The 22,787-nt window shown below is 36.8% G+C and overlaps 2 protein-coding genes across 2 annotated transcripts in view; both read right to left on the bottom strand.

The window, feature by feature from the left end:
• Positions 1-1,263, bottom strand: part of EBPL (emopamil binding protein-like) — a 31,194-nt gene extending 29,931 nt beyond the window's left edge. Inside the window, exon 1 of the mRNA XM_004680245.2 lies at positions 1,044-1,263. Within this exon, the coding sequence (XP_004680302.1) occupies positions 1,044-1,214 (171 nt within the window). The 5' untranslated portion in view covers positions 1,215-1,263. The remainder of the gene's footprint in view (positions 1-1,043) is intronic.
• Positions 1,264-7,859: 6,596 nt separating this feature from the next.
• The window catches only part of KPNA3 (karyopherin alpha 3 (importin alpha 4)), a 32,152-nt gene continuing 17,224 nt past the window's right edge, over positions 7,860-22,787 (bottom strand). The window contains exons 10-16 of the mRNA XM_004680244.2: positions 20,101-20,232; positions 19,138-19,266; positions 13,485-13,589; positions 13,322-13,393; positions 13,009-13,171; positions 11,177-11,271; positions 7,860-10,366 (exon numbers count right to left, since the gene is read on the bottom strand). Coding sequence (XP_004680301.1) covers positions 10,268-10,366; positions 11,177-11,271; positions 13,009-13,171; positions 13,322-13,393; positions 13,485-13,589; positions 19,138-19,266; positions 20,101-20,232 — 795 coding nt within the window. The 3' untranslated portion in view covers positions 7,860-10,267. The remainder of the gene's footprint in view (positions 10,367-11,176; positions 11,272-13,008; positions 13,172-13,321; positions 13,394-13,484; positions 13,590-19,137; positions 19,267-20,100; positions 20,233-22,787) is intronic.

Below are 22,787 nucleotides of genomic sequence, written 5' to 3'. Positions count from 1 at the left end.
AGGAGGTACACTGCTGAGGGGAGCAGCGGGCTGGCCAGGAGAGGCCTGCCTCGACATGTGTATCTCCTCCGGAGCAGGCTGGATCAAACTCATGCGGAGGTGGCTTAAGCTTCTTAGTGTTGTCTTTAACCCGCTGCGCCACCAGGGAGGGCCTGTTTTAGTTTTTTAATGTCTTTTTTGTATGTCTAAAATACGTTACAGAAATTCTTCTAAGTAATCTACTGCTCTTGATCTTTCCATAACCTTGTATCAGTTCTGTAAATAAAAGGCTGCAGGAACTATCTACTGCCTCTTCCTGGAAGTAAAGAGGGAATTTCAGGCCCTCCCTGGTGGGCAACGGGTCAGTTAAAGTGCACCACTACTAGCCACAGCGGCAGGCCGGGTGCTAACCCACAGGGCAGGGCAGATCTCACCTGCTGCTGCTCCCTTCAGTGGTGTGTCAGTGGATCTGCCTGTTCCACTCCTCTCTCTGTCTCTAGTGAATCCTTTCAACCCCTCCCCCGCACCTCTCTGGCCTGTACCCCAGTTCTTGTGGTCATGAATACAAATAAGTCTTTAAAAGACAAAAACAAAAAATAAAAAAAGAATTTAAACAGTTTCACCCAATTAATGTTGACTGTTCTGAAGGCATGAGGGTTTTCTTTTGCACAGGCCCTCAAGTTTCCGAAGTGAGTTCTTCACTGCTCCCTCAGCCCTCACCTCCTCATCCCTGCTCCCTCGGTAGTTTTCAAAAACTCCCTCAAATATTGCGCTGGTTACCAACCTAGTAAGCCAGGTCCTTTGAGCAGTGTGCAGTCAAAATAACAAATTAAGTTACAGAAGCAACCATTTTCGGGGGTCTTGTTTCTCAATCCGGCAGAGGAACTGGCCCCATTAGGCCGTGCTTTTTACAGACATGGAAACTCAGGGGTGCAGCTCCAGGTACCACGCGTACTCCGCAGATCTGCCATTGCAGGGGAAGGCGCAGGACACAGGTTTCGGCGCTTTCCAATATTGCCCTGGAAAGAGGGACGGGTGAGCCCGCGGGCCGCGGGAGCACTTACCAGCACGAAGTGCACGAGGGCGTCGTAGCAGAGCCAAGCGAGCACCCCGCGGTCCACCGCACCCCGCCCGCGGCCCAGGCGCAGGCCCAGCGCGCAGCCAGCGGCCAGCTGCGCCGCGCACAGCAGCAGAGAGCCGCCCGCCGCGGACCCCAGCTCGAACCCGACCACCATGCTTCCGGCTCCCGGCACAGCCCGCCCAGACTCGATTGGTAAGGTAGCGACCGGAATGGAAGACCCACGGGGCCGGATGACTCAGGTTTCGCTCCGCCCCTTTAGTCGGTGGGTGCCAGGGACTGCTTCTATCAGGCTGGTGGGTGCTCAGGAACACTCTTTAACTGCCGGGACCAACCAAACTTGTTCTCAGATCCAGCCCACACAACTGTGATGGGGCACATCTTTTGATGCATACTGATTTTTAACAAAGTGAAGTCCAGATGGTGGAACTTTGCCAATGAACGGGAGAGGAGTTTACAGACAAGGAGTTCACAGTAAGGTGTTGCTGAAAGGAGCCCACACGAGCAGTCCTAGAGAAGTTTATTGGGGTCAGTTTCCCGTAGGGACACCAAGGGAAGAGGGACCACGCCCAAGGGAATGTAGGATGAAAATTTATACCAAAGGGTAGGAGAGGAAGGAAGGGTCGTAGTCAGAACGGCCCAGGTGGAATGTACAGATGAGGAAGTCAAGGCCCAGGCGACCCTCAATCTGCAAAAACAGTTGTGCGTGCAGACGAGTCCCGTGGTTGTGACATCTGCCTCCTCCTGGATGCTATCAGCAGGCCACAAGGTCAGGATGCCCTTCTGGCCTCCTACCTCTGCTAGGATTGGCCTAACGGTACCAGGCAAAGGGCATTTTCAGACACCAGTGACTTACTCTGACCGTTTCCTGAAAGACCAGAAAAGCAACAAAAAACAAAGGCAAGAGGATCAATGAATAGTTTTGAAAGCTAAATGCTTCTTCTACACTGTCATAGCTAACTTCAAACAACCCTACCTGGTCAATGTTTCCCCCTCATTTTACAAATCTAAGAAGAGGTCCTCAGAGAGATCAATTTGTCTGCAAACAAGTGAAAGGGCCAAAGTCAGACTCATGGCTAGGTGTCCCTAATGGTTTTCAATGTTCTTTGAGTCATTAGGAAACTAGCTTTCTAGCAAAGCCCCACTCTATCAACACATTAATCTTCACTGTTTACATCTTACTGTTTGCTTTTAACATTCTCTCTCCATTTCACAGGCTACTGTTACTTACAGACTTAGTGCTGGAGCAGGGAGTTAAGAGTTTAAAAAATTTTAATCCTAACTGACCCAAGGTTTTCAATTTTGGGTCACCATATAAAATACAGACTGCCCAGACAAGCTTGAGATTAGGATAAAATGTGAATTATTTTTTCAGTGTATACTTATCCTGATGTACCAGAAGGGGACTTACACTAAAAAAAAAATTGCTTAAAAATATGCAATGGAGGCCCTCCCTGGTGGCGCAGCGGGTTAAAGCACTGTACTAAGAAGCTTAAGCCAATTCCACATGAGTTCGATCCCTGCCTGCCCCAGAGGAGATCCACATGGCAAGGCAGACCTCTCCTGACCTGCCCACTGCTCCCCTCAGCAGTGTACTTCGTCCATCTGCCTGTTCTGTTCCCCACTCTGCTCCTGGTGAATCCTCTCACCCTCCGCATCTCTGGCCTGTACCCCAGTTCTGTATGAATAAATCTTAAAAAAAAAATGCAATGGAATACTACTCAGTCATAAAAAGAAGTCCTGTCACATGCTACATTGATAAACCTTGAGGACATTAGGCTGTGTGAAATGAGCCAGCCACACAAGAAGAAAAAAACTTTATGACCCTACTTATGTGAGTTGAAGTAGTTCAGTTCCTTGACACTAAAAATAGAATGGTGGGTACAAATAGTTGAGGGGATAAAAATAAGGATGGGGCACCAGGCGAGAAAATAACAAAAATAATCAACAACCATAGACCAGAGACATTCTGTGGGGGTGGAGTGGGGAATGGGATCAAAAACGGGGGGGGGGGGGGGGAGGGAAAATGCACGGGACTATGGTGGTGGCAGGGGTGATTTGGTGATGGGAAACCCGTGGGGATTACAATTGAGATGAAAAAAAAATGTGCAAAATGATGTAAAAATAAACTTTTTAATAATTAAAAAAAATAAGGATGGGGCTTTTTAAAAATGGGGATAAAGTTTCAATTTTACAAGATGAAAAAACTGTGGAGAATTGTTGCATAATGTGTGAATATATACTTGACTCTGCCCTTAAAAAACAATTAAGATGCTAAATTTGTTAAGTGTACTTCACCACAACTAACAAATGTTAACACTAAAACTAAATACAAGTTCAGAAAATTTCTCTCCTCTTCATTACCCCTATAATTTTTTTCTATAGCAGCTACCAGCACGAAATTATTTACTTACACATACATTGTTACACATACAGAAGTATGACTAACCCTGTCTGTGCTCTGGATTCTCTCCTGTAAGGTACAAAATCAGATGATTGCTTTTCTCTTACACATTCAATGTCTTAACTAAATTGCCCCCACCAACTGGTACAAATTTCCTTTTAGCAAATGATTTCCCTTCTTTCCTCACAACAAAATAAAATCCTACCAAAAAACTGATTCGATTGTATTCTGTTCCTGATACTTAGTTCTTCCCACTCTACTTTCTACAATTACCAAAATGATAAAACTCTCATTAAGGTGACCAGTGACCTCCGCATCAGTAACTTAAGGACAGTTCTTGTTCTCACTTTGACTTCTTAGCAGCATCATTCTATGCTGAAATCTACTTTCCTTCATTTTTTGAGCACACACATGGTTTTCTTCCTTACCTCCCACATCTTGTGTTCTTTGCAAGTTCATCTTCTACTACATGCCCATTAAATGCTGAACTCCACAATATTGTCTTATACTGTTCTCACTCTAAATACAGGACCCAGATAATCTTATCCTCACCCACCACCAAAAACAGGTACTGGATACTGGGTTCCAGACTAGTGTTTTCGATTGTCCTACTTGTCTGTTTAGATGTTTCAACTCAACCCAAACTGATCTTAGCACCCTTTACTCCATTTGACTTCTTCCAGTATTCCCTAGCTTGTTACTGCCACTCATCAGTTATTACAATCTAGAACCTGGAAATCATTCTTGAGACTCCCCAAATTTCAGATCTAAGACAGCCAATTCCTTTCTATTTTAGCTGCCAAGTTTCTCACATTGACCTATGGACCAAAGCTATTCCCTATCTCCTAAATGCCTAGAACTTATTAACTTGTGCTCTACACACCATTAAACCCAAAGTATTCAAAGTCCTTTCCTTACCAACTAGTGATTGTTTCTAATACAATTCTACCATCCTGCTTGCTTACTTCCTTTTGCCCTTAGAAAATAAAAACCTTTATATAATCTGGCCTTTGGGTCTAGCCCCTAGCCCTCCTCTTCCCTAAAAATCATTATTTTTTGCTGTAGTTATAAAGCATGATCTTGAATAAGATAATTTCCATTCAATATGTCAAGCAGTTCCCCCCAATGTTTTTAAAAATTGATCTTGAACAAATGAACATTAGAAGAGATACTTTTGTTATATTGTTGCACTTGGAGTCCCAATTTTCAAGAGAAGAAAGTGAGAACTATACTTGCTTTCATTCCACTGAACTCCCAAGTGCTTCCTACACACTGTACATAACTGTTTTTTCTGCTAGAAAGTTTTCCCATTAACTCCTTTTTCATTACTATCAGATGTATAATTTTAGGGGTCCTCCCTGGTGGCACACCAGGTTAAAGTGCAGCACTATGAGGCTTGAGGCTAGCCGCAGCTGCTTCAACACGTTTGATTCCCAGCCAGGGAGGTGACCCACATGGTGCAGACCTCTCCTGTCTCACCCACTGCTCCCCTCAGCAGTGGCCTTTTGTCAATCTGCCTGCTCTGCTCCCCACTCTGTCTCCAGTGAATCCTCTCACCACAGCCCCCTGCCCCACACCTCTGGCCTGTACTCCAGTTCTATATGCTTAAATAAATCTTAAAAAACAAACAACAGGCCCTCCCTGGTGGCGCAGTAGGTTAATGAACTGCAAAAGAAGCTTAAGCCACTTCCGCCGGAGACCACATGATGTGGCAGACCTCTCCTGGCCCACCCGCTGCTCCCTTCAGCAGTGTACTTCGTTGATCTGCCTCTTCTGCTCCCCACTCTGTCCCTGGTGAATTCTCTCACCCTCCGCATCTCTGGCCTGTACCCCAGTTCTGTATGAATAAATAAATCTTTTAAAAACAACAACAACAAAAGATGAGTAATTTTGAGAAAACTTCTGATAATAAAATCTCCACAGGGTTGTTGAGTTGCTCAGATCAGTGGCTGGCACTACAATTCCATTATCTATCACCTTCCTAACTCAGCCAATTCCTCTATTATGGATCATTGTATACCTTTTTCTAGTATCTTTTACTTTTAGTCCTATTCCTATGTTGTTGTTTTTTTAAAGTATCCTGCACATAGCATACTACCTGGCATGTAGTCAGGTGCTCAAAGGAATTTAATGTTTGTAAGAGTGTAGTAAAAAATTCTTACAAAGATTGAAGACATGAAAAGGATATAGTTAATAAAATTAGAACTTATGAGGAAAACTAGGCTGAAACCAATAACGAAATTTATAAATTCTTTTATTTGTTTGAAAAGTCTATAAATGCTTTACTAAGTCGCAGAGCTAATAACAAAGGGAGCCAAGGTTGTTAACTAAACCACGTATCTAAATGAATCTGGAATATATGAAATAATCTCCACATTAATAGAATTGTGTCCAGATAACAGAATGTTTCCAGTCTAATGTATTAGAAACTAGTCACACCACACACTATTCCTGAGGTCTCTGAAATATATGAAGCTGACAGCAACCTAGTCCAGTAACTACTTTATAAGCAGGATGGCTGAAATGCATGTGGTGTTCAGATCGCGGAAGGGAGCTGATAAAAACAGATCCATCTCCTTCAACAGTCTGCAAATGACAAAACAATCTATTCTGAATGAAGTTAACTTATAATGATTGCCATTTAAAAGATACGACTTTTGCTCAACACTAAGAGAAGACATGGTAACAATTGTAAAGCTATTTAGCAAAGTGGAATAGGCATCATTGGAGTGAACATCTCATTTGCTTCTCAAACTCTTCCAAATCCCACTCCTGCATAAATGTTTTCATAAAATGGCCTGCCTCAAAATTCTGATTTTATCTTTAAAAAGTTAGGCAAACTTTTTAAAGGCCTAGTAGATTGTCCCAGGCTTATATGGTTATGGTTATAAACCTGTTTACTTACCATCAAGTAAAACTGATGTCCTATTTTTGAGGCATCACAATGTTACTTGGAACAGACCCATTTTTTCTTAGGGTACCCCAGTTTGGAAAAAGATAATTACTCAAGATGGATGGCACTTTGATAGTTAGAGAGATAGTAAAAAGAAATTCCCTGCATGTAGATACGCATACTTAGTATGACTCAGTATTATTTCCTCTGCTTTTAATCATTTTTGATAAACTTGTTAATGTCCTGAGGGAGTCTCTTTCAGCACTTCACATCAGTAGTTCTCAAAGTTTGTTGTTATTTTCTGATTACCTTTACTGATCCAACTCTAGAGAATTTAAATATCTTCAACTAAAAATATCTGAAAAACACTGCTGCAGAGGGACTGTTAAGATTGTGAGCATTTAATTAATGCATTTGATTAGTTCACATACCTTGTGTGAGGGATTAAGCCTCAGGGCTATTACACATTCCTTTTTTAATCAAAGAATAAATTTAAGAGGGTATATAATCTATATTCCCATTTCTTTTACAGTAGATGGGGCTTAGCATTACCTGAAATTCCCACAGAGTAGTAATATAACATGTGCGGTGAGGTCTTGTTCTGATTTCTCCTAAAAGTGAGAATGTCTCCAATCTCTGTCTTAATGCATCTGAGGAAAGCCTGGGACTGTTTGCACAACCAAAAGGCATGAACCAGGCTCTATAATTTGAGTGAAATTTCTGTCACATTTATTAACTTATACACCAATTTCTTTAAAATATATTTGAAAAAAATATATTTGAATTAGAAGTATACAAAAGTAAAAATAGTTATATACTCAAAAAGTTCAGCTACTCTTTTGTTCCTTTAATTAAGATGTTATAGAGCCACCACATCTGTCCAGCAGGTCAAAACTTTTAGGTTTATTTCAAATTACTCTTATACTATTATTTGTTTTCAAGGGTTAGCTAGGCCTTAACTAAAATTTGTGGGTTTTTTTTTTTTTTGAGGGCCATATCATATTATTGTCTCAAGTGGCCTTTGCCTAAGTATATAAACTTGGTAAACAAAGAATGTTATGTGATGATGAAGTCAGAGATTGGGGTGATAAAGTTAAAAGCTAAGGAATACCAAGGATTTCCAGCAATCGCCAGAAGGCATGAAGAGACAAAGATTATCACCTAGAACCAACATAAGAAGCATATCCCAGTTGCCATCTTGATTTCACGTCTGGTTGCCCAAACTGTACAGCAAAAATTTCTATTATTTTCAGTCATTTGATTTGTAGTACTTTGTTACAGCATATTTGGTAGTTAATTATCACAAAATAGTTTCAAATTTAGTACTGTTATTGCTAATCCTGGTTTGTTAAGCAGGAAGATACTGAAATATGGTAGCAGAGTAATGCATGATCTACCTCTACTGTAGATGATATGCAAAAAATAATTCTAAATTTAAATTAATTATAAAGAAAATAAAACCAGGAAATTAAGTTACTTTTAGAAATAAGTTCTTCAATATTTTATCATATTTGATAGCAGCTTTTTTTTATTGGTTACAAAACCTAAGCCCATATACAAAATTAGGAACACATTTAGATGCCTCTTTTGAAAGAATGTTTTAGTCTTTTTTTAACTGAGTTTAAAAAAAATAAAAACAATGCAATTTTTTCAACACTGTTTGAAAACATAAAAGTGCAGCAATATACTTAGCTTCCTTTATCTACGAAATGGTGCAATTCCAATTCCAAACAGATAAGGTCACAACAAATCGGATCAAGCAAGTGCATACGTAAGTCTGCATTACTTGATACTAATGTTTACTTATGTTAGTTCGCACTTAAAACACAAGAGAATATAGGAATCTGCACATTAGAGGCCCAATTTAATCTCAATGTGTGCAAAACTTAAAAGGTAACTGTCAGTAAATATGGAGAGTCCAGAAGAAACTAAACCAGAAGGGGTACAATTCACAATATCAAGAAGATTTGGACTTTAAGGGTTTCACTGAAGTTTGTGACCTTAATAGCTTTGACTTTGTTATTCCTACTTTTAGTGAACACCACACAGTTTCAAAAATTTACAGTGTCTGAACAGGATGCAGTTACCATATGAAGCTTTAACTCAAAAATTGGATAAAGAAAAAAAGGCACAATGAACTTCAACTCAATTTTATGTGCACAAGAGTTGAAAAATCTGAGCCACCTTAAAGAGAAATTGGTTCTAAAATTTATAAAACCTATAAATAATCAGAGGCCAAACCACTATATTAAAACAGATTCTCTAGCAAGTAAAAATCTTGCAGTTTAAACATACGCTTGTATCTACTTTAGATACAAGACAAAACTCACTCTTTAAAGTGGCTCCACCTTGGCAGATACATATATTTGTAATGAATGCACACCTGCTATGTGTTGTTTATCAGTGAAAACACCCCAGCTGATGGCATCTGTCTCATCTTCCTCAAAGTAAATACAACCCCCATAGAATAACTAAAGTAGTTTAGATTTTCTATCCCTTCACATCAATGTATTAGGGAATTATATATACCCAGTAAACAATAGCAACAAAACCGTTTTTTGTGATAGCATAAGTTATTCAGTTTAAAAAATTTCAAATCCATATTCTTTCATTAATAACTGGGTGAGACAATTTACCAAAAAGCAAGGACTTTACATAGTAATACCAGATTTGCAGCATTACCTAAAGATCACTGCAAATCAGGTTTATGTTAAATAACTGCAGATTATTCCTCTACACAGATCCTTGTCTGAATCTTTTAATATGTGACTATACTTTTAGAGTAGGATCTGAATTAACTTTCCCAATACTTAAAGAATGAAGTTTTATGACACTTCTAAATAGTTGCTGGTTTGTTGCCAACCACATTATCAAAAGCACTGGTTACTAAGTAAAAAATATTTTAAGACTAAATTACAGTAAACATGAAAGCTCCACAGTTTAAACCCAATATAAATCAACCATATCCAATTATCAATTTAAAATGAAAAATAACAACTCCTGAAAGCTGAAAGCAAGATTTTTTCTAACATCACCAATGGTTACTATTTAGACCTTCGCTTTTTATTCCTCTTATAGTCAGGGACTCTTGCTTTCAACTTAAACAGAAGTTCAAGTCCGTAACAGGTTGCAGCTCAGGTAAAATACCATGCACAGCATTTGATTACTTCAAAACAGCAGGAACACACAGGCTGAAGTGAGTGGTCAAATAGGGCTTGCTGTTCTCAAAGAATTAGGTATAATGGCAAAAGCATTACCATCCATAGCTAAAGTTCTTCCTCCAACCCTGGCTTCTGAGGCAGATAATAAACACATCAATTACTGGTAGATGAAGTACAGTTTTTAAAACTTATCTGTTTAATCAATAACCAAGTTTCTTTTTTGTGTGTCAGTTCCACCAATGAAAATCATTTGGTTTGTACTTTAAAATCTATTCTTCCACATAAGAATATGAAAATATGTTTGTGGAGGATAATGATGGAGGCTCAGGTCAGACTGCACCTCTTTAAAGTCTTCCAACGTGTATATGCATCATACCAAAATGTCTTGATCCACAGCGCACCATTTTCCAAAGGAATATCAAAGTGGGCAGCTGGCATGCCACCACTATGGAATATTCTAAACTGGAGACTGCAGTTGTCAGCGTGTGGCACCAGGGAACAGGGAAAGGTAGGGTAGTTGAGATTGGTAAGGAGAATTCTAAAACAGTTTAGGAAATCATGCATATGCATTTACAGTCCATGTGATAGTGACTTTTGGCAACTGCAAAGTGACTGAGACATGGCTTGCTTTAAAAGCATCAAAACGAAGAGGCATGTGTGTTTTGGAGCCTTTTGTTGTTGTTCTTGTCATTTGGTAGCCATCTGGTGGTGCTTCGTATTGAAAGTGGGAAAGATGCTGCACTCAACTGAACTTAAAAATTAAATTCTTTTGTTTGAAGATTGGCTGTTGGGTCAAAATTGTAAGTACCTCCTTGTGTTGCTTCAGGAATGAGGCTAGGATCTTCATCAATCTATGAAAAAAAGAAAAAAAATTCCTTATTATGTTAAGATCCTATCCATTATAAGCAGAAATGATTTATTTCTTAGAAAAGAATTTTCTAAGAATGTTTTAATCACCTAAATTATTTAAATATATCAACAATAATAAGAAATTCAAGAATTTACAGTCAAAACACATCTAAAAATTATCCTTTTTAAGTTCCTATTGCTGTAGATTTTACCTACCTGAATATACATCATTTATTGCTTTTTTAAAAAAAGATTTATTTATTAATGCATACAAGAACTAGAGTATACACCAGAAGTGCAGGGGGATGAGATGTTTCACCAGAGACAGAGTGGGGGACTGAACAGACAGTTCTACTGAAATACACTGCCGAGGGGAGCAGTGGGTGAGTCAGGAGATGTCTGCTGTACCATGTGGGTCAGATCCCTGACCAGGGATTGAGCTCATGCTACAGTGGCTGGCAATAGCTTCACAGTGCTGAGTGAGACTTAACCCCTTGTGCCACCAGGGAGGCTCCCTGAACATACTTCATTTCTAAAATTACTGTTTCTTCCCATTTAGATCACAAATGCAATAAAAATTATTATTACGACTTACCTATAGTGAAATTTCACAGTATTTAAAAAAAAAATGGCTGATGAAAAACAACTAAATTTTCTTAATTTAGATTTTTAAAAATAGCTGGGAAAATACCACTTCAAGAGTATCTAACGGAAATGCAGTATAAACTTAGATCATATTAATGACAAAAGAAAAATTCTTACTAAATTTGCATTTATAGATTTTAAAATACATGCAAACAAATTGTACTTACATCATCACCAGAGAAATACTGATCTATGATTTCAAAAGCTAATTTATATATGTCTTCATTTTCATGTTGCTGTAAAACTTCAATTTTCTCCAAGCCTAACAGAAATAAAATAATCAAAATAATTAAGCATCTCTTATTAAAAACTACTCAATTCAACCATAGAAAATCCTAAGGAACTCAGAACATCCTCCCACCACCCCCCAAAGATGATAGTTTGTCTAAAAAACAGATAAAAACCTGAGCTGCTCTGGTTGGAGGACCAGCATCCCACTAATTTCTTCCTCTTTAGAAGCCCTTGAGGTACCCTGGTCCCTGAAGCAGGCAGTTTAAAAAACACCTAAACACTCCATTTGACAGATGAGGAAGCTGTGGCACAGAGATGTAAAGGGATTTATTTCAGGTTGCATGGCAAGTTAGTGACAAAACTAGAACCAACTCTCCCCAGACTGCTTTAAAAATATACTCAAACGGCTGACTAGTAATTTTTCTTTCTCTTTGTTTTCCAAATGTAATTATTTTTATATAACAAAAATAAGTTTCAGAATTTTCAAGATAAATTGGTCTAGGCAGAAGATAAGCCTTAAAATTTCAAGTAATTTCTTTAAAAAAAAGAAAGAAAGAAAAGAAAAAAGAATACAGCGCTTACATCCCATGGCTGGAATGAACCTGGGAATAATTTTTCAGAACAGTAACTATAGGGTCCCTTCCTCATTTATATTCCCAAAACATTTTACTCCACAAATCAGATTTGTCAGTATAAATTCATAATATTTTTCTTTGAAATATATTTTTATGTTTCTATTATTTTTAGCTAAGTTATTTTGAAATAGTTGCATTTTTTCTTTACTTAGTAATATATAAACCTGAAAATGGGAAAACAGGCATTAAAGAAAATGAATTTGTTTTATAAAATACTAAGAAAATATGTACCCTAATTATAAGTATTACTGTCATAGACAGAACCAACTGTACTGATAAAAAGTTGAATAACAATTCCATAGCTCAAACTTTCTGGGTTAATTTGTTCTGAATTTGTCTACAATGATAATTTCAAATTACCTTAAAATGTCCTAAAACCAGAACGTGCAGTGAATAGCAGATGTGGATTTTAATTTCTACTAGAACTACTTCTATGATCATGGACAAGACACCTTAACATCTCTAGGATAATTTCTTGTTACTAAGAGAATACTTCCAGTTTGAATATTCTATGATGTTACAACATTCTCTTAAAAAATAGTAATCATACATATCAGTCAACAAAGTGTACAAAATAAGACATTCTATTAAGATAAATTAATTTATGGTTTGTGTAACTTAAAATAGTGAATAGGTACCTTTAAAAGTAAATTTTAAAATATATATTTCATATGTCATTACTACAGTAACTTCTGTGGTAATGACTTTAGCATATAGTTCTGACAATTGTAATAAAATATCCAGATTACACTAGTTATTTTTAAATAATAATCATAATAATCAAAATATCTAGATGAAGAATGTTTCACTGTCAAGAACTGTGCTGGATTAAATAATTAAGTTTCTCTAACTATATGATTTCTCAGAGCTTTATATTTGCTCTGGTGCTCTGTGCCTTCACAGGAGTATTTGTTTTCTAAATAAAGCAATGTGAATCTCTCAGAAAGTTATGAAGTATAACTAGTTTTCTAGTCTATTATTTTTGGAAAATCTTCTTAAAATGCTTATATAGTAAAGAACACACTTTGGCAATTTAACAATAATGTATCTAAATAGTTTTCTTTCTAATTAGCATCTAAAGAAATTGTTTCAGAGTTTTGGTGTTCAATATTCTTCAATAAATCCAATCTTACCTCCACATTCTTCGATTATTTCAGCTATTGTGCTTGCTTCATCACCAGCCATGATGAGAATGTTTTTCAGACCATCTAGAACCACCTGAACAACTTGAGAATCTTTTACTGAGAGTAAATTACAGAATGGTGGTATTACATTCTGTTGTACAAGGTACTCAACCTGGACAATAAAAGAGAAGAAATATTTTTATTTATATAATTATCTTTCCTTCTCAATGACTACAGGGTTTACAAACAATCAACTCCTAAACATAAAGGAGTGGTATATTTTCTAATATTAACAATCACAAGTTAGTTTTTCCAAACTCACTTGATCTTTTCTGCCACTTATCGTTAAGTTGCTAATTGCCCAAGCAGCTTCTTTTTGTGTTCCAAAGTCACCCTGAAGGTTAAAAAGGCAATCATAAAATAAGTTCTTTATTCAAAAAAGCTTTGGTTATGAACAAACATAATAAACTCATAATATGACTGACCTTAGCAAGCTGATGAATAATCATAGGGATTAGTCCAGCATCTATCACAGCTTGAACTTGTTGCTGGTTGCCTGCAGTTATGTTGGAAAGGAACCACACTGCTTCCTATAATTAAACAAAATACAGGGCACCCTTATTTGAACATTTTTATCTTTAATTCACTTTTGTTTTGATGTTACTTATACATACAATAACAAAATATGAGCTGCATTATGGAGGCTGCATCTAACAGTTACATAGTTATACAGACACTCTCATTTTTAATATGTATATATTGTCTACGTCATCCTTCATTTTTGTACAATATATGATTTCCCCAGGAAAATTCCACCACCAATTCATCTGTATACCATCACCATAGTCCCCTGTGCTCTTCCCACCCTGTCCTGATCTTCTGACGCTTCCATTTATTTTTTAAAGTTTTATTTATTTATGCATACAGAATTGAGGTATAGGAAAGAGGCACAGGGTGAAAGGGTTCACCAGAGCTAGAATGGGGAACAGACTGACAAAGTACACCGCAGAGGGAAGCAGTGAGACAGGAAAGGTCTGCTGTGCCATGCGGATCACCTCTGGGGTGTGGGATTGAACTTGCACTGAAGCGGCTGTGGCTAACTTATAGTGCTGTGTCCTAACCTGTTGTGCCACCAGGGAGAGCCCGACTCTCCCATTTAAACAAGCCTCAAGGATAAATTTTCTAACCATAAAATTAGGCCTCATCAACCTAACATTTATCCATGTTATAAGATATATGCTTACTACAAACAAGCACTATTATTTTTTAAAATATATTTTTACCACTGTCCATTTTTGTACAATATGTGTTTTTTCATCTCGGTTGTAACCCCCATGGGATTCCCACCACCAGTTCACCTGTGTGCCATCAACATAGTCCCTTGTGCTCTTCCCATCCCTGTTTTGATCCTATTCCTCTCTCTACCCCCACAAAATGTCTCAGGTTTATAGTTGTTTGTTGTTTTTAGTTTTTATTTTATTACAATTGTCTCCTCCCTACCCCCAACCCCTATACCCCCTCTTATGATCCCTTCCAGCGCCATTCCTATTGCTGCAAATGGCATGTTGAGCATTTTTGACTGCCGAGTAATATTCAGATCATTGTGTATATATACCACATCTTCTTGATCCAGTCATCATTTTTTTTGGTATTTGGATTGATTCCATATCTTACCTACTGTAAATAGTGTTGCAATAAACATAGGGGTGCAGGTGTCCTTCTGAATTAATGTTTTTGTGTCCTCTGGGTAGATACCTAGGAGTAGAATTGCTGGATCATATGGAAGCTCCATTTTTAGCAGTTTGAGAAACCTCCACACGACATTACATAGTGGTTGGACCAGTTTGCATTCCTACCAGCACTGCAGAAGAGTCCCTTTTTCTCCACATCCTCACTAACATTTGTTGTTGCTAGTTATTTTAATATGTGCCACTCTCACAGGAGTGAGATGGTATTTCATTGTGTTTTTGATTTACTTTTCCCTGATAATGAATGATGTTAAATATTTTTCACTGGCTGTTTGCATTTCCTCTTTGGAGAACTGTCTTTTAGCTCTTCTGCCCATTTTTTGATGGGATTGTTCACTTTGTTTTTGTTGAGTTGTCAACTCTTTGTAGATCTTTGTGGTCAGTCCTTTACCATTGGTATTGTGTGCAAAAATATTCTCCTAATCAGTAAGGTGTCTCTTTGTTTTGACTAATGTCTCTTTTGTTGAACAGAAGCTTTTTAGTTTGATGTAGTCCCAGCAGTTTATCCTTCCCTTCACTATCTTTGCTTTGGATGATGTATCTTTTAAAGATGTTACTGAGGTGTATGTCATGTAGTGTTTTGCCAATCTTTTCTTCTATATATCTTATTATTTCAGGTCCTATGTCTAATTCTTTAATCTGTTTTGAGTTGGTTTTTGTGTATGGTATATAATTTTTGTGTACAGCTCATTTTTTTTTTTGCACATAGCAGCCCACCCTTCCCAGCACCATTTGTTAAACTGTCTTTGTTCCACTGTATATTTTTTGCTCCTTTGTCAAAGATTAGCTGTTCACATATATGTGACTTTATTTCTGAGTTTTCTATTTGATTCCATTGATCTGTGTGTCTTTTCTTGTTCCAATACCATGCAGTTTTGATTATTATGGCTTTGAAGTCTGAGGGTGTGATACCTCCATTCCTTTCCTCCTTATTCAGGACAGCGTTGGCTATTTTTTCTGGCTCCATATAAATTTCATCAATATTTGTTCTATTTCTTTGAAGAATGTTACTGAAATGTTTATTGGAATAGCATTCAATCTATAGATTGCTTTTGGTAGGATGGCTATTTAAATGATATTAATTCTTCCAATCCATGAGCAAGGAATGTCTTTCCATTTCTTTCTATCTTCTTCTAACAATGTTTTCTAATTTTCTTTTTTTTTCCTAAAGATTTATTTACTTACACAAGAGCTGGGGTACCAGCCAGAGGTTTGGGGGGGGGGGTGAGAAGATTCACCAGAGACAGAATGGGGAGCAGAAGAGGCAGATGTATTGACAATACAATGCTGAGGGGAGCAGCGGGCAGGACAGAAGAGGTCTGCCATGCCATGTGGATCATCTCCCTGGCCAGGGATTGAACTCATGTTGTAGTGGCTTTGTATAGCTTCATAGTGCTGTGCTTTAACCCACTGTGCCACCAGGGAGGGCCCTATAATTTTCTTTGTATATGTCCTTCACCTCTTTTGTTAGGTATATAACCAAGTATTTGATCTTTTTGTTTTAATTATAAAAGGGATGGCTTTCTTGATTTCTTCTTCTTCAGACTGTTTGTATATAGGAAGGCTACTATTTTTTGTGTGTTGATTTTGTATCCTGCTACTTTACTAAACTGGCTGACTATTTTATAAGTTTTTCTGTGGTGTTTTGGGTTTTTCTATGTATATTATCATATCATCTGCAAACAGGGATAGTTTTACTTCTTCATTCCCTATTTGGATTCCTTGTATGCCTTTTTCTTGTCTTATTATTCTGGCCCAGACTTCAGTATTAGATTGAAAGGCAGTGGTAAGAATGGACATTTTTGTCTTGTTCCTAACTTGAAGGGAAAGAATTTAAACTTTTCACCCTTGAGTGGACATTGGCTATGGATTTGTCACATATGGTCTTTATTATGTTAAGGTATGTTCCTTCTTTCCAGAGAATTTCAAAAGCCTTTATCATAAATGGATGATGGATTTTAAAACAAGCACTATTTTAAACTATGTTGACAATGAATAAACCAAGTAAACAAGTTATCTTTGCTAATGGAGCTTACACTTTTGGTGCATTAGCTCACTCTGAAAGACAAGATGATAGAAATTAAAAAATGAATTTCATAAAACTTTGTTAAAACTACTTCTAAGAAAGGTAAAATGCTTTATTGTAAAAATCATAAGATTTCTCTAGGAATTAAGCATCTAAGGAACCTAAAATGGAGCTAAACAACAAACAGGTTTAGGGTAACTTCATAGTGTCAAATTAATTTTTCTAATTAAAGGAATTAAAAGTACAGACTCAAACATCTGTATGGCAATGCTCATTCCAGTATTATTTACAATAGCCTAAAGCAGAAACAAACCATGTGCCCACCAACAAATGACCTGATAAGACTTCAAAGTATACTATAAAGCTATGATATGACAAAGGAGCCAAGAATAGTTTTAAAAAGGAGAGCCTCTTCAGTAAATGGTGTTGGGTAAACTGGACAGCTACATGCATAGCATGAACCAGACCACAATCTCACACCACACACCAAAATTAACTCAAAATGGAGAAAAGACTTGGCTATAAGACCTGAAACTATAAAATATGTATTAGAAAGTACAGGCAAACCATTTCATCACATAAGTTTCAGTGATGTCTTTATGGATTTGTCTCCAATAGCAAGGAAAATGGAAGGGGATATAAAACAATTGGTTCCATATGAAACTAATAAGTTTCTACATAGCAAAAGAAATGATCATGAAACCAAAGATATACTCCACTAAATGGGAGATAGTTCCATACCATTTCTCTGACAGGGACTGATATCAAAGGTCTACAAAGAGCTCACTCAACTCAACAAAAAGAAAACAAAATAATCCAACCAAAACAGCAAAAACACAAAGAAGATAAACAGATGGGGCCCTCTCTGGTGGCACAACGGGTTAAAACACAGCACTAAGAAGCTAAAGCCACTTCAGCATGAGTTCAATCCCGCCCTGGAGGTGATCTGCATGGCGTGGCAGATCTCTCCTGACCCACCCACTGCTCCCCTCAGCAGTGTCCTTTGTCATGTGCCTGTTCTGCTCCACTCTGTCTCTGGTGAAGACTCTCACCGCTCCTGCATCTCTGGCTTATACCTCAGTTCTGTATGCACAAATAAAAAATAAATCTTAAAAAGAAAAAGAAGAAGATAAATAGATGGCCATCAGGCACATAAAAAACTGTTCAGCATCATTCACTCATAGGTAAATGCAAATCAAAACCATAGTGAGATACTACCTCACACCTGTGAAATGACCCATATTAAAAAAAAAAAAACAGAAGTGCTGGTGAAGGTATGAAAAAAAAAGGAACCCTCTTTACACAATTGGTGGGAATGCAAATTAGCTGAGCCACTATGGAAAGCAGTATGTAGGTTGCTCAAAAGATTTAAAAATGGATCTGCCATACAACCAATCAATCTCATTCCTAAGTATTACCCAAAGAATACAAAAACACCACCTCAAAAGGAAGCTTGCACTCCTATATTTATTGAATGCTATTTACAATAGCCAAGGTATAGAAACAACCTAAGTGTTCCCCAAACAGATGAGTAGATCAAGAATAAACTATAGTAAATATACACACAATGGAACACTACTCATTGATCAAAGAAGATAAATACATATCATTCGTAGAAACAATGGAAGGAGCAGGAAAGAATTAAGCTAAGCAAAATATGTCAGAAGAAGGCAAATGTTGGTATCACTTATATGTGGAATATAGAGAAACCAAAGTGTCAAAGATTTTAAAATCAACCCCTGAAAGTGAACCACACAACTGAGGCATTCAAAGAAGGGGAAAGAGGGTAAGAAGAGGGTGGGGAGACAGTACAATGGAATATGGTGGAAGACTAAGGACCATAGGTGCTCTGTTGAGGGCTACACTAAGATGACTACACCTGAAGGGGGATACTACACTTTCAAAATACTTATAACTACATAAATCAATGGCACTTCGATTAAAAAGATAACTGGATAAATAAAATATACAGGTTCAATGGAATACTTATACAACCATAAAAAGGAATGAAACTCTTCTACAATCTAATTTCATAGGAGATTAAATTATGACCTATATTTTATAAAAGACAGAAGTCATCTAATAAAGATTTTATATGTATTCTCAACTAGTGACTACTAATTTACTGCTTTTTATTACTGCTCAATCTAGTCAATAAAAATATTGGTTAGTATAAAAATTTTCATTATGTAATGTCAAGGCAGCAATGAAAACAAATAAATATTGAATCAAAATAACTGTGAGGTGATTTGAAATAGTTTTCATCTTTAAATGTAGTTGGTTTCGAAGAAAATCTCAAATAAAAGAAACAATAGAGCAGTTAAAATGAGTATACAAAGAGAAAGAAATGCAATATGAGCTTACCTTATTGATCTTCTCTTTTGGATGTGATAGCAGATTTGGGAAGTGTGACAGGACATCACAATTGAGAACAACCTGTGTCTGTTCATCAGTACCAGTCACTATGTTGCCAACCGCTCTGAGTGCTGCTGTCTATGGTAGGGATAAAATGTTTTCTATAACATTACTTGCTTATAATGAAATTGATTCTATGTATTTTTATAATCTTTAGAAACTATAAAAATGAAAGGCATGAATAAGTAACACATTTTACACTTTCAAAAAGCATTATGTGGAGTTGAGAAGTGAGTCTGAATTTTAAGTAATAGTCTTATGAAAAATGAAACTGGAAAACAGATTTAAAAAAAGGAAACTAAAAACATGCAAAGGTCCATTTTTAACAGCTGTTTTTTATCCATTACTAATTGGCACCACAGAAAGATTTCAAAGAAGTATGGAATGGGCACTGATTTCCATCTTGAAGTGGGATGAATAGGTCTATCGAGCATCTACCCCTAAATAAGAGTGAGGAGAAAGTGGACAGAGAGGAAGAAATGACATTAGGAGGCAGCTGAAAATATCTTGAAAAAAGAAAATAAGTCTTAAACTCAATCAGTGGCTCTAGGCAGACAAGGAAAATACAGATTTGAAGGCTTTATAATAAGATCAGGATTTTGTAATAAAGAGGAAACACATAGAGAAATCACTTTCTATTTTGGAGTATCCATAGGAAGGACAGCATTTGTAGATGATTATATGTTTTATTTTTGTAAATGACAACAGACTGCTTAAAGGAGTCCTTGGAGAATATATCCAAGGGTACAAAACCTGTATGAGTCTAAACTTGGTCAAAACCCAACAAAATCAGGATCAGTAAAAAAGGAGGAAAGTAGAAGATACATGCATATAGACAGAATTAAAACCATGTTGTATCTGATAACTGATTACAGAAAGAGTTTTATACAAGAACACTTCCAAAACACTTACTTGAACTTTCACTTCTTGGTGGCTCAGAAGGGGCACAAGAAATGGTACAACCCCTGAATCAATAACCATCTGTATCTGCTCATTGCCTCCATCTGTCAGATATGACAGAGCCCAAACAGTATCTACAAGAATCTACATAGAAAAGAAAAAGAAAATTACCATTTATCTATTTATTTGAATGCTCAAAATACCTAACACACTTCAACAGTGGTGAGCAAAAAATGTATTTTTAGCACGGTTAAGAAAAATTTCTGTTTACCTGACAAATTTATTAAGTAGTAGATAACTATCAGGCCTACCTCAGAACACACTTTTTATAAAAAAAAAAAGAGATACTGATGTCAAAGTCAACTTTGATCCCAAGTTCTCTACTTCTCTATCAAATGAATTTAAAAATTCTGAGAACCCACAAATTTAATTTTAATAACCATAAAAATCAACTTTATATACGGAAAGACAATAATACTCTATGCTGCTTCAAGTATAGAAGATGCCAAAAAGATCATCTATGTATGCCAGTGATTTTCACACATGTTCAGCAATATAACTACTTTTGAAACCATTAAATTTTAAAAATTACTTGACATTTTAACTTCATCTGTGAAAAAATTTATTTTCAAAGCCCTTGAAAATATTTTCCCAGTTAAAGAGCACAGTGTGTTAACTATGCCCTAATAACTATCTAATTTTGCAACTAACAAAAAGCAAAAAACAAGCTCAGGTTTGCTGATTCATTCAAAGTCAAAGAGTTTGTATGTAGCTTTCCCCAATGTCTTCACAAAAGACTATTAAGTACAGGTCTTTTGTAAAATCCAGAGGTGTATATTAGGGTATACAAATTAAAAAAACATTTTGTTGCTCTAAAATAAAAGGAGCCACCTGAACTCAAATTTGCCCATTTATACAGATTAATAAGAACAAGTAAATAAATTCATAATGGCCCATATGTTCAACACTACTAGGAGTAAAAGAATACCAGTATCTATAAGAAACCTTTGAAATTTGTAACAAGTTTCAAATTGAAAGAAAATGGGGCCCTCCCTGGTGGCGCAAAGGGCTGAAGCACAGCATTGTGAAGTCGGCCGAGGCCACTTCATGCGAGTTTGATCCCTGGCCAGGGAGGTGATCCACATGGTGCAGCAGACTTCTGTCTCTCCCGCGGCTCCCCTCAGCAGTGTTATTTTGTTAATCTGCCTGTTCTGCTCCCCACTCTGGCTCTGGTGAATCTTCTTACCGTCCCTGTACCTCCGGTCTGTACCCCAGTTCTGTATGCATAAATGAATAAATCTTTAAAAAAATTAAAGAAAGAAATGAAAAAATTAAATTCTGGCTTTTATCTGGAGCTCCTGTACCATGCCTGTGTGTGAGACTTCATAAAAAAGAAAGGGAATTGAGGTAAGAAAGAGCCCAGAGGTAACATACCCTAGTATAGCTATTTCACATTAGTAGGACAGAAACTGTAGGACCTAAAACATCTATGGCATTACTTTACGTTCATTACAGAAAAATTTGCCAACACCTTTACTAGAGGATGAGCTTTACTCAACTATGACTGAAAAAAAAATTTATTATGGATCCAAAACTAAATGTTGGGATAAAAGTGGAAGAATTATTTACAAATGTTACATATTCTACAAAACCAGAAACACTGCCACTTTAAAAGTGGGACGGATGCTATACCCATTTACAACCCCACCACAGGAATAAATGAGGCCTTTCTGCTAGAGGTGTCTGCAGAAACTATATGTGTAAGCTAAGTCTGTCTACTTCCCAGTCTGGTAGTAATAGGTGGTAAGATTTAAATAGAAGTCAGAGTCTCAAAATGCCCATTTGTAGGCTCCAATGGAAAATTGCTTATCATAGCAAGAACTAGGAACATTTCAACTCAAAAGGGAAAAGACCACCAACATGTACCAATAGTAAGGTAACAAAGATATTGGAATTATCTGATCAAGATTTTAAAGTATCACAAAATTATTCCAGTGAGCAATTGTGAAAATGTCTAAAATGAGAAGGGGGGAAAAAAAGGAAGTCTTAGAAAAGAAATAGAAGACATACAGCAGAACCCAATGGAAAATTTTAGTAACCAAACCTAAAGCTCATTGGTAAGGCTCATTAGTAGAATGGAAAGCGGGGAGGGGAAATTCAAAGACAGATCAATAGCAATCCAATCTGAATTAACAGAAGAAAAAGAAAAAGTAAAAAGAACAGAGCTTCAGATAATTACAAAAGCTGTAACATTTGTGTCTCCTAGAAGGAGAGGTAGTCAGAACATATTTGAAAAACAAAAAGGTAAAAAAATTTCCAAATTTGGCAAAAGACATACACTTGTATGTTAAAAAATGGGAGGATGAAGGATAAGAAAATGGAGTAAGTTCTTTAATTTTGTATGGTAATATCAACAATATCATTTAAAACTGTGCCACTAGGTAGTTAAAAAAAGGGCATTATAAAAGAACTAGAAAGGTAACATTAAAATGGAAACAAATCTTGCTAAAGAATTTTCAATGAGTTTAAAAAAAAGCACACTAAATAGAAAGTCAAACCAACACAAATTACACAAGATAATATAGCAGAGTTAAAAACAAAACGTATTGGAGCTCTCCCTGGTGGCGCAGCGGGTTAAAGCACAGCACTGAGAATCTAAAGCCGCTTCCGCATGAGTTTGATTCCCGCCTGCCCTGGAG

The sequence above is a fragment of the Condylura cristata genome, unplaced genomic scaffold (genome assembly GCF_000260355.1).
Source record: "Condylura cristata isolate star-nosed mole 26May11 unplaced genomic scaffold, ConCri1.0 scaffold00010, whole genome shotgun sequence".
Taxonomy (NCBI): Eukaryota; Metazoa; Chordata; class Mammalia; order Eulipotyphla; family Talpidae; genus Condylura; species Condylura cristata.
Note: the sequence above shows the minus strand (reverse complement) of the source record. Positions and strands in the feature narration are given on the sequence as shown.